Source organism: Prinia subflava, chromosome 3, assembly GCF_021018805.1.
Source record: "Prinia subflava isolate CZ2003 ecotype Zambia chromosome 3, Cam_Psub_1.2, whole genome shotgun sequence".
Classification (NCBI taxonomy): domain Eukaryota; kingdom Metazoa; phylum Chordata; class Aves; order Passeriformes; family Cisticolidae; genus Prinia; species Prinia subflava.
This window is the reverse complement of record NC_086249.1, coordinates 33,088-45,531: the sequence shown is the minus strand read 5'-3', so window position 1 is coordinate 45,531 and position 12,444 is coordinate 33,088. Positions and strand designations below refer to the sequence as shown.

General features: G+C 43.4%; 1 protein-coding gene across 1 annotated transcript; it reads left to right on the top strand.

Annotated features, from left to right (window-relative positions):
* Positions 1 to 276: 276 nt before the first annotated feature.
* On the top strand, positions 277 to 12,320 carry LOC134548508 (delta-1-pyrroline-5-carboxylate synthase-like). The gene is made up of 8 exons (XM_063393412.1): positions 277 to 413; positions 2,389 to 2,575; positions 6,119 to 6,256; positions 6,366 to 6,561; positions 6,709 to 6,830; positions 9,715 to 9,901; positions 10,494 to 10,589; positions 11,530 to 12,320. The coding sequence occupies exons 1-8, from the start codon at positions 277 to 279 to the stop codon at positions 11,709 to 11,711; spliced, it is 1,245 nt and encodes a 414-aa protein (XP_063249482.1). The 3' UTR covers positions 11,712 to 12,320.
* Positions 12,321 to 12,444: the final 124 nt, after the last annotated feature.

The window sequence follows — 12,444 nt, the reverse complement described above, 5'->3', positions numbered from 1 at the left end:
TGGAATCCCAAGGTTGTCATCTTTCCAGAATACAGATTTTCCCTCAAGTTTCTCAAAAATCTTGTTCACAAAAATAGTTTGTGCCCATAATCAGTAGTCATCTACCCCTGTTAATTTTTCCATGGTTAACTGGAATGTATATAATAGATTCTGTGTAATACAATGTATGCATATATTTATACCATTATACCGTGTTGCTTTCACACTGGATATAGAGATGTTGTACTGTCGCAGTAGGCTTTTCATTTGCTAAAAAATACCTATTTTGATAATAAAATGATCTTACTGTTGGTCAAAAGGGCTGGTAAAACATTCAAATATGTGAAAAATCACGAGTTGAAGAGTAGGGACACATTGAAGTGGATCCTGACTGTTAAAAAGCAGCTGCGCACTCCAAGTGGAGTAAGTAAAAAGTTAGTTCAGAATATGGAACTCTTAGGACTGGTATTCAAAAGGAAGGTCTGGATAAATGGTGAAGGGTTTTTTTTTTATACAGGTAGGCACTGAGAATTTATGGTTATTATGCATGTGTAGATGGTGGTTCCGACCAGTTTCGACCGGTTCAAACCGGTTCCGACCAGTTCCGACCGGTTCAAACCGGTTCCGACCGGTTCAAACCGGTTGCGACCGGTTCCGACCTGTTCCGACCGGTTTCGACCGGTTCAAACCGGTTCCGACCAGTTCCGACCGGTTCCGACCGGTTCCAACCAGTTCAAACCGGTTCCGACCGGTTCAAACCGGTTCAAACCGGTTCCGACCAGTTCAAACCGGTTCCGACCAGTTCCGACCAGTTCAAACCGGTTCACACCGGTTCCGACCGCTTCAAACCGGTTCCGACCGGTTCCGACCTGTTCCGACCGGTTTCGACAGGTTCAAACCGGTTCCGACCAGTTCCGACCGGTTCAAACCGGTTCCGACCGGTTCAAACCGGTTCCGACCGGTTCCGACCGGTTTCGACCGGTTCAAACCGGTTCCGACCAGTTCCGACCGGTTCCGACCGGTTCCGACCGGTTCCGACCGGTTCCGACCGGTTCAAACCGGTTCCGACCAATTCCGACCGGTTCAAACCGGTTCCGACCGGTTCCGACCAGTTCCGACCGGTTTCGACCGGTTCAAACCAGTTCACACCGGTTCAAACCGGTTCCGACCGGTTCCGACCAGTTCAAACCTGTTCCGACCGGTTCCGACCGGTTCAAACCGGTTCCGACCGGTTCCGACCTGTTCCGACTGGTTTCGACCGGTTCAAACCGGTTCCGACCGGTTCCGACCGGTTCAAACCGGTTCCGACCAGTTCCGACCGGTTCAGACCGGTTCAGACCTGTTCCGACCGGTTCCGACCGGTTCCGACCGGTTCCGACCGGTTCAAACCGGTTCCGACCGGTTCCGATTGGTTCCGACCGGTTCCGACCGGTTCCGACCAGTTCAAACCGGTTCCGACCGGGTGAAACCGGTTCAAACCGGTTCCGACCAATTCCGACCGGTTCAAACCGGTTCCGACCGGTTCCGACCGGTTCCGACCGGTTTCGACCGGCTCAAACCGGTTCAAACCAGTTCACACTGGTTCAAACCGGTTCCGACCGGTTCCGACTGGTTCAAAACGGTTCCGACCGGTTCAAACCGGTTCCGACCGGTTCAAACTGGTTCCAAACGGTTCCGACCGGTTCAAACTGGTTGAAACCGGTTCTGACCGCTTCCGACCAATTCAAACCGGTTCTGACCGGTTCCGACTGGTTCACACCGGTTCAAACCGGTTCAAACCGGTTCCGACCTGTTCAAACTGGTTCCGACCCGTTTCCGACCGGTGGAAACCGGTTCCGACCGGTTCTGACTGGTTCTGACCGGTTCCGACAGGTTCCGACCGGTTCCGACCCGTTTCGATCGGTTCTGACTGGTTCCGACCGGTTGTGACCGGTTCAAACCAGTTCCGACCGGTTCTGACCAGTTCCGACCGGTTCCTACTGGTTCTGACCGGTTCCGACCGGTTCAGACTGGTTCCGACCGGTTCAAACCGGTTCCGACCGGTTCAGACCGGTTCAGACCGGTTCTGACCGGTTCCGACCGGTTCCGACCGGTTCCGATTGGTTCACACCTGTTCCGACCGGTTCAAACCGGTTCCGACCGGTTCAAACCGGTTCCGACCGGTTCCGACCGGTTCAAACCGGTTCCGAGCGGTCGAGACCGGTTCCAACCGGTTCCGACCGGTTCCGACCGGTTCCGACCGGTTCCGACCGGTTGAGACCGGTTCAAACCGGTTCTGATAGGTTCCGACCAGTTCCGACCGGCTCCGACCGGATCCAACCGGTTCCGACTTGTTCCGACCGGTTCAAACCGGTTCCGACCGGTTCCGACCGGTTCAAAGTGGTTCCGAGCGGTTCAAACCCTCAAAAGTCTGTCTACTTCAAAGCTGAACAGCTTGGCTATTGGTCTGCGTCAGATTGCAGCATCCTCGCAGGACAGCGTTGGCCGTGTAATTCGACGAACTCGAATAGCTAAAGACTTGGATTTGGAGCAAGTGACAGTGCCAATTGGTGTCCTTCTCGTCATCTTTGAATCTCGTCCTGACTGTCTTCCCCAGGTTTGTAAGGAAGGTAGATTACACTGTTGGGTATTTCTGTTGGTGAGCAAGCAAGAGACTACAAAAAGTATTGTTTCAAAGGACTCTTGCGGATTCATCTACAATTAGTTTTGTTGGCCTACCTATTTTTTATGCAGAGATGTTCTCAGAACTTGCTTCTGCAGTGTTCAGTTAATCATTTGTCTTATGCCAGGAATAAGGCAGGTATGTTAATGGCAAATGCCTTCCCCTGCAGCATTGTGTGGAAGTGTTGCTGCAAGTAAATACTGTTGTAAAATGCATGAAATTATAGATGCTGAACTAATGTTGCAGAGGCAACCGTGGTCTTACTCTCTAACTCCCAACTACTTTACTGAGCAACTGAAGTAGATTTTAAAATTAAAACAAAAAGCCCCTCCCCCCGATTAGTAACATCTTTTCCCACAATAAACGTTAGGTATCTAGGAAGCTTGATTGAGGCGTTCTCTAACATAGGAGCAGGTGTTTTAAGCAGAAAATGATGGGTACAGCCACTTCAAGAGGATGGGAGGCTCAACCAGTGGACACCTTTGTACTTCATGCCAGATTTTTGTAAGTAGTCCCCATTTCACAATGAAAAGGAGTATGCTGTAAGAGAAGTTCCTATGAAACAAGAAGACACTAGTCTCCTTTGACTTCCAGCTCTGTTTGTTACAGATAACCAATACGTCACCTTGTTGAATTTGCCTCTGTCTTCCTGGACTTCAGCCCAGGTCTCTTGCATAGCTGATGTCTTCCTCTTTCTCTTTGCTATATCTTAAAACTTACACCAGACTGACTCCTGGCTGCCCTGCCCTGCCCTTCCTTCCCCTGCTTTGTTTTACAGACTTAGGATAGCTTGTCTTGGTAGTTGCTTTGCTTCTTGCCAGCTTCTTATCCTTATACTCACATCAGGCTTCCTGATTGCCATAGTTTGAAAGACAGGTATGTGCTGGGGAAGGCAGGAGCCTCCCTTGGAATGGAGGCTCCTCCCTCCAAATGACTATAATTTTGAAATTAAGGGGCTCTCAAGCAAGGATATGAGGGTAGGAATAACAGTTCTTTACTAGTATGTATAACAAGGCAAACAAACAACAATAACTATGGCATTAACAACAATTCAGAAAACAAGAACCTCATGATACCCTTCTCAGCCAAGACAGGAAGGGATGGAGGAGAAGCTTTGCTTCACGAAACCCTGGGGGCAATCTGATCCCCTGCAGGACTCTGAGGAGCACTAAGCTGGAATGGCAGGAAATGAGCAGAAATCCCGGGCTGGTGGATGAGAGGTACTCGAATCTCTATGGTGGTAGCTGGAACTGCAGGGCATCCTGGCAGGGCAGGACGTGCAGGGCTACAGGGTAGCAAAAGACCCAGAGCAGTGCTGAAGAAGCAGCAGGTGTGGGACAGCGGCAGCCCAGCTCCAGCAGGGTGGGCAAAGGCAGGCTCAGAGTTCTGGGCACACAAGCAGATGATAGTAGGTCTCTAGGACTAGGCTACCGTGATGACAGTGAATTCGCTCCGCAGTAAGCAACGGCTTGACCCTCCTCCTTCCGATGCAGAGAGCAACAGAGAACAGCTGCCCCCAGCCCGGTCCTTTATCTGCTCCCAAAACTCGGGTATCTTCCCCCTCCAAGAGAAACTCCCAGAGACCGAAAGAGTGAAGCCAGGTGCTTCATTCCTCTCCTTTGGCTACTTTGTTTTTTCCTTAAGTACCCATAAGTACCCAGTAGTTAGTGTCCTAGCAGCTTATGGGAAAAAATTCTGTAAATAGAAAAGAAACAAATCTAACCCCCAACACTGATTCAACTTCAGAGGACAATTTTTGATAACTCTGTCTTTGAATTGCATGATCTCTGTTCCATCCTGCACTTGATGGTAGGAGGGTCTCTGACTGAGGAGCAGTTCCCTCCTCTTAGTTTACTACTGCATCTCATACTTGTTTGGGTTAAGATTTAATAAGCTTGTAGTAAGTATATACAAGCCGCATGTTTGCCTCTAATACTTACAGGGCGAAATTGCAAGCATCCTTCAAGAGACTGTTTTTTATAGACTCTACCAAATCCAATTGTTGCTCTGAAGTATGTTTTACTAGTCTTTAAGACGGAACCATTTTGAAACTCCTTACCTTGTGTTCTGCTTTTAATCTTTTAATTTTTGAGTCTTAATTCTTGGTATTCTTTTTATTTTTTCAAACCTGGTCAAAACCTTTCTTTTAATCTTATGCCTCTTTACTTAAATAAGCTTATTTGTTTACTTTTCCTTTGTGATACTGATCTGGAGGGGCAGATACTTGGAAGGTACTTTTAAAATACAATCAGATAGCTTTTTAAGGTCTATTTTTTTAAGTTAAAAAGACACATGATAGTTATGTAAGGCAGACTTCCCAGACAGTTATACTTCAGTGTGTTTTTCTAAGGTGCTTCTTATTTTTTAATATTCTTTTCAAATGAGGTAGAATACCAAGCATTCTGATTATTATTACATTTGATGCTAGAAGGGGAAAGATGTATTTAGCTGGTTATTTTATGAATCAGAATCTAAAGTGTGCCGTCAAGCTACCTTCTTGTTAGGCGTGAGCCTGGCTGATTTTGGCATTTGCATCTCAACATACAGTAGATACTCTCTCTAATGAGTGTAGGTTTGGTGATGATGTATACAGGTGATGATAATGATACATATAATCTTTCCCAGAGGATAGTAATTCAGCAAAATTACATACTGAGTTTGTTTTTTCTAAAGGTTCTGGAGAGGAGGTGATTTTATTTTCCAAAGGAGTGCATGCTTTCAAATTTTTTTGTTTTTTTAAGTAGGTGGACAAATTGTGAGGCCGTTGTGAACGAAGTTGGGACAAAGAATACAAAAATGGGTTAAAGAAAAGGTTTTGACAATGAGCTTTATCACACCTGACATACTCTGAGGTAGAAAAGAACAAAAACCTCTTGCATTGCTAGACTTAAATGGGTGCAGTCTGACACCTTAAACAGAAGGACAGCAATGTCTACCGGTTTATTCTGGTGATAAACATGGAAGCAAAGATGATCCTGGGCTATTGACTCAATTTTTTTTTTCTCCACACTTAGAGGACGTTTTGTCTATTTATGACTGCTGTTCTAGACAGCATGATGAAAATGTTCTTCCTGTTCCTAGGAAGAGCTTATTTGCCACTCTCTGCTGGAATTGTGTTAGAGACAAGAGTTCTTGCTCCTATAATTATTCTCCTTGGTGTAATTGCCCACGCAGCTATCTAGTTCGTATGAAGCCCTATGTCCATAGTTTCCTCTGATTTGTTCACTCTAGTTTCCCCATGGCAATAGTATCCTGAAAACTCAAGTTTGATCTTGAAACTAGCAAATTTAATTTCTAGGCATAAATGTGTTGCTACTTGTAATGGTTTTTTGGAGCCATGAAAGGAAAACTGTAGATTGATATTGAGTAAGTCAACTGAACCAAAAATTCTGGTTTTATTTTGTGGATGTTGTTCTGACAGAAGAACCAGATTACATTTAAGGGTGTTTTTTTCCCCATAATAAACTCCTTTAACAGGTGTCTGCTTTGGCCATAGCCAGTGGAAATGTCTTACTACTCAAAGGAGGAAAAGAGGCAGCACATAGCAATCAAATCCTTCATCATCTGACACAAGAAGCACTCTCTATTCACGGAGTCAGAGATGCAGTGCAACTGGTAAGTGCCTAGAGTTAAATCAAATATTTCTTTGCTATGGTGTGTATAAAAAGCGTGAGCAAAACTTGAGAGTTCAAACTGTAAACTCTTTGTATTGCAACTACCACAGGTGAATACGAGAGAGGAAGTAGAAGATCTCTGCCGTTTGGATAAGCTGATAGATCTCATCATTCCACGTGGTTCGTCACAGCTAGTCAGGAATATCCAGAAAGCTGCTAAGGGAATTCCAGTGATGGGACACAGTGAAGGGATCTGTCATGTGTATGTTGACACGGATGCCAGTGTTGAGAAGGTCACACGAATAAGTAAGCTCTGGGAGGGTGACTTGAATTTCATGGATATAATTGAACTTTGGAGTTTGCAATGTAGTTATGGTAATTTATAATTTATATAATATCCAAAAATCTTTGTTGTAAATGTTATGTAACCAATTATCTACTCTTAAACTTCAGTTAGAGACTCAAAGTGTGAATACCCTGCTGCCTGTAATGCTCTGGAAACTCTCCTAATTCATCGAGACTTGCTGAGAACGCCATTGTTTGATCAGATCATAGACATGTTGAGAGTAGAACAGGTTAGTCACTCATACTTTGTGGTTTTTGTCTGGGTTTTTTTAATAAAACTGTAGAAGCATTTGGTCTGGCTGGTGTAGCCCTGTCTACATGGCATAACGTTTCAGTTACCCATATGTGTCTTTGTACACGTCAGTGAACTGCTTCTTCACACAGTGTCAAGTGTTTCTGTAGAAATTATCTGAAAGCAGCTTATTCATGACAGCTGTAGGCTGTTACCGGATACCTTTGCTATATACTTCCTTGTATATAGCAAAAATAATCTTCTGCCATAAAAGCATATACACAACCCTTTCTCTCCCTTTCTCTCCCCTTTCAAATTCAGCCAGATGCAAAGCCTCGTCTTCCTGAATCTGTTCATTTAGCTTCTTACCTGTGGTGGTGGGTTTCTGTTAAGCTGTTTTGGAGTTTCATATCCCAGTGGTTCCTCCCTATTTCCACTCTTCCCCCCCGCGCCCCCCCCCCATAAGTCAGGTACCATCCAAAGGTATCTCCTCCCTGTCTCTTTGTCCACCTCTCCTGCCCCTACCCTGTCTCTGGAAGCTTCGGTCAGCTGTCCATCTTTCCCCTGACCCTGCCCTATGTTTTAGAAAAACACCTGTCCGTCTATCCTGGGGCCAATTACCTGCTTGTCTCACACCCCTTGGTCACCGGGTTAAAAGTGCACACAGGCTTTGGCACGTCCTCTTTATTTCATCCCTCCCTCTTGGGCAATAAAGGTCTCTGAGAAATCATATGGAATAACCCTTCTCTAGTCCTTGCTCTGAAACCTAGACTCTGCAACACCTGTTGCAGTAGAAGTACAGCCTTGTTCTGCACCGTTACCCGAAACTGCTGGCAGATTTGGGTACGGCCTCTGGCACAGCCAGGATTCAGAGCTAGCTGGGGTTCTGCCAGCCCGGTGCCACTTACCCAAGTGAATTCCTTTCCTGTTTTTATCCTTTCTGAATTTGCTTCATACATGTGTTTTTTAAAATTTTCCTCTTGCATGCCCTTTATTCCCACCAATTTTCCCTCCTGGTATGTGAAAGGAAATCAGAAGGCCAGCATACTAATTAATTTTTCAGACACAAGCAATGTTTTTTCAGTAAAGGTAGTAGAAATGCATCAGGAAGAAATATCCGTGAAGTAGTATGAATTGCACGTAAATCAAGGGTTTTCACACAGCACTGTGTATTTGACAAATACATGAGTGCACAGGCAGTGATTAATGCAGGATAGAGAGGTCATATGTTTCAGTGATGTTAAAAGGGTTAGAGTAAGCGAAGCTGATAAGTAGTCAAGGAACAAGTAATGTTTGGGGCTTTTTAATGTCTTGTTCAGTTGTTTGTTGGGAAGGGTAGAGTGCAGGGTAGATGTTTGTATTTTGTATGGGAGGAATATGACTACTAGTACATTTCCACCACCAACCCTAATCCATCCTCTTACACAGTGGAGAGGATATTCTCTCTCTCTAATCTGACCTGACAACAAGAAACATGCAAATATTGGGCAGGATTATGCAATTAAAGTAATTTATAGTTGCACAAGTAAATGCTGGTTTACAGATACCATCTCAAAAGCCTTCACATTCAGTAGACTTAGGACTTATTTCCCAGTTATGCTTGTCTTGTCAAAGTTCCTTGTGTTTTGTTTGCATGGAATTTCTGTGCTGTATCTGTTCTAAATTATCTCTCATTGTTTAGGTGCTTTAGCAAAGGTTGATAATGTGTTAAAATCTTCTTTATAACAAACAAAAAATATCTGTGTGGTTTTTTGGGTTTGGACCTAGTAACTCCTTTGTGTCTGAGAAGTGCTTCAGAGAGGGCTGGTATCAATTTATAAAGTGAAAGGATAAAAGTCATTCAAAATCTTAAGACTTCTGTAGATGCAAACTTGGAAGCATTCCTTTCGTTATTCTCTGCATTGCAGTTGCTGTCTTAAAGGCTGGTGCCTGTATTGTAGCTGTTTTCCTAGCAGTGCTAGGAAGTACTGGAAGTATTGGTCTTGTCTGCCTGGTGACTAAGTGATACAATTGCTTTAAATTATTCCAAATAAATACTTTAAATAATTTAAAAGCATTTATAAATGCTTTAAATAATTTCAAATTAGTCCCGAATTAGGGGTTTGTCATGGTAGGTAGCCAACTTTACATGTCAGTTATTGCACCTTGTAGCTAATTCATCTATGTGCAAAGTTTCCTAAAGTATAGGTGTTCTTTTCTTATGCTGCATGCATGTTGTGGATTAACTCCACTTGGTGGCTGAGCACCATCCAGCTGCCTGCTTACTCTCCCCTGTTTCCAAGTGGGACAGGAGGAGAAAATTAGAGCAAAAGCAAGGAACCTTGTCGGTTGAAAGACAGTTTGATAAGTGAAGGAAAGAGGAAGAAGAAAGGGGACAAAGAGGATGAAACAACCCAATGAAAAAGTAAACTCCAAAACAAAAGTAAAAACCCACCAGTCCCCCAAAACACCTGCAAGACAAAGCTAATTACTTGCTGTCTGCCACTAAAAAATCAATGCCCAGCCAGTCTCTTGAGTAATGCCTACCTTCTTCAAAATCCCCCTCCCCTCCATTTGTATTGCTGCACATGACATTATATGGCCCTTTGGTCAGTTCTGAACAGCTATTGGCTGTGTCCCTCCCAATTTCCTGCACACTCCCAATCTTCTTACCAGGGGCACAGAGATGGAACAGGGGGGAGGAGAAAATCTTGATGCTGTACAAGCTCTGTTCAGCAAGAGCCAGAACATTGGTGTATTTTTAACATTGTTTTAGTCAGAAGTCCAAAGCACAGCACCACAGGGAGGGGTGTCTATCCCATATTGAGTACAAGAAGCTACACTTTCACCTGAAAGGCTCTGGTATGATCAGTAGCCACAAAAAAATGTTTCTGGTGTTGCAGGTGAAGATTCATGCTGGCCCAAAGTTTGCATCTTACTTGACATTCAGTCCTTCAGAAGTGAAATCTCTGTGCACAGAATATGGGGACCTAGAGTGCTGCATTGAGGTAGTGGACAGCGTTCGAGAAGCTGTTGAACATATCCACAAGTATGGAAGTTCCCATACGGATGTTATTATCACAGAGAATGGTTAGTGACCAGGCTCCTTCTTTAAGCTGCTGTTTTGGTTTGACTGCTAATTCCTGGTGTTAGTGCAACTAACTACATTGTAGTAGTTTGTCTCTTGGGTCTGTGCCAGTTCAAAACCTTACTTAGAGCTGTGCCAAGACTGAAGTTGACTCTCCAACCAAACCAAGCCCAGAACTTCTGAGAATCAGCTGCAGTTAAGGTCATGTTGATCTGCAGCTGGCCAATGTGACTCAAGTAGACTTCTGTTTCTATACCTCTTGCTGAGTTTAAATGCATGCCACTAAAAGGCATGCATTTGATACCGTAAGCACTGTCACAGGACCTGATGAACTAGTGATTTATTCTGGAAAGAGAGTTGCTCTTGAATGTCTGTCTTGTTGCTAAGGGCTACTGATGTCCAAGTTCACATCTTGCATGTGGCATTTCTGCATTGTAGTTCTCAAATATTACCTGCAATAGCAATTGAGTTTAGGATTTCTCAGTATTTGGAACAATTCCATGTTTGAGACTAACAGAGAGCTGCTGTGTTTATTGGAATACATGATCATAATGTAGGCAATGGATTTTATTTTTGTCTCTGCCTCTTTCCCAGAGAAAACAGCAGAGTTCTTCCTCCAGCATGTGGACAGCGCTTGTGTTTTCTGGAATGCCAGTACCCGATTCTCTGATGGCTATAGGTTTGGACTTGGTAAGAGGGAAGATATTTGCAGGGTTGTGACTACAGAATTTTCTTGTGTGTGTAAAGTGTGACAGTATGAACCCTGAAAGATAGAATTAGTCTCTTATCTTACTGTCTAATAAAAGATTTTCAGGAAAGGTACTGTACAAAAAGTTGAAGCCTAGAAATTTTATCCACATAAAGATGTTTTTAATCCTTTGAAGCTCAGTTCAATTGCAGTAAAGTATGCTGCATGCATATAGTGATAGAACAATGCAATACAGGATGTGAAACTGCTGAACCACTTTCCTTTTGTTTCTCTTTCTACTGATGCTGTAAAGAATGCAATGCTTCAGTCCTGCTGGGCAGATTGAGATCCTGTCCAGTGTGGCAGTCCTGCAGTGTTAAGGGATGAAGGGCAGGAACCAAACTGAGTATCAATTGATTAAATAAACAGACGCACCTACCATGAATTGCAGAAGACAAGGGAAACATTCTTTGATGAGGTAGAGAATCAGAAATTCCCACTACCCGCTGTTACTGTGTCAGCTGGAACGGTGTTCCATGTGACTGAAAAATTCCAGTTAAGGTCTTCCAATATCTCCTCAATGTGATAAAAAAGGACATAAGATCATAATCTTTACCAGTTTAGCTTTTTAGTTTTTTTAAGGATTATGCCTTTAGATCAGTCTGAGAGCAGTGTAAGAGATACCTCTTTCTCGCTCTCTCTTGCATCTTTCTTTCTGGAAGTTACTGTAGCAGCCAGAACTATATAAACATTACAATTTATAATGTAATAGTTGATCTCCTCAAGCTTCTCTATCAGGTAAATGGAACCGGTATTTGGAGAGGAGCAGAGAATGGCAGGCCCCTGAAAGGCAGGCAGCTTTTTTACTTAGAGGTGCAAAAACTTTTAGTATGAAGTGATCATCAGAGGATTAACTACCTTTATCTTGGGTGTTTCTTACAGGTGCTGAAGTGGGAATTAGTACTTCGCGGATCCATGCACGTGGACCAGTGGGAATTGAAGGACTCTTAACTACAAAGTGGTTGCTGAGGGGGGATAATCATGTTGTTTCTGACTTTTCAGAGCATGGGAGCATGAAGTATCTTCATGAAAACCTCCCTCTCCCTCAGAGAAATGCCAGCTAAAAACCCAGGGGAGAAAACCCAGGGGTATAATTATTTCCTGAAGAGGTACAGGCTTCAGGATAATCTCTGGTGATGGAGTTTGTTTTTCAGAATCTTCAATCTTCAGAAACGTTGTTCTTGGTCATTTTGCAGTACAGTGAATACAAAATGATCCCATCAATGAGAATCCCCTCCCCCTCCTTTTAGTTCCTTAGACAGTATCTGCAAACTAACCTCACTTCTCCCAAGGAAAGATTATTTTCAAATCATACAGGTAACATAAGGAAGGATTTCAGTATCAACTACATTCCTTTTTTTATCCCAGTGCTCCCTGTAGCAAATATGGTGGTGGAGCTTAATTTTTTTTTTTCCCTAAGTTTTGTTTTATTCAAGTATCTATTCTGGAGAACACACTCTGTAGTTTTGGTTTTGAGGGGTTTTTTTTTTCAGTCTTAGGATCATGGCATCTCTTGAGAGCCAGAAAGCTTTATGCCTAATTTCTTTGTATTTGATCAGTCTTGAGATAGGGGGACAGATGTTCCAAATGTATAATAAGCTTTTGACCAAAAAACCTTTTATATCTAATTCTTTGTATTGTTGACTATTGTAGATAAATAATTGTCTGCTACATTAATTTTGTTACTTATTTGTATCAAAAGCTTTTATTTCTGTGGTTTAATATAAAACTTACTCCGACAGCACTTCAATGATGGCTTGTCCAGAATGAAGCTCTCCACCTGCAAGCACTTCAATG

Bases quoted from the DNA above. Each gene is read 5' to 3' on its own strand.
- LOC134548508 (XM_063393412.1), top strand. From the start codon at position 277: ATGATCTTACTGTTGGTCAAAAGGGCTGGTAAAACATTCAAATATGTG. The intron at 6,562-6,708 runs GTAAGCTCTGGG...CTTAAACTTCAG, and splicing joins TGAGAAGGTCACACGAATAA to TTAGAGACTCAAAGTGTGAA. The intron at 10,590-11,529 runs GTAAGAGGGAAG...TGTTTCTTACAG, and splicing joins TGGCTATAGGTTTGGACTTG to GTGCTGAAGTGGGAATTAGT.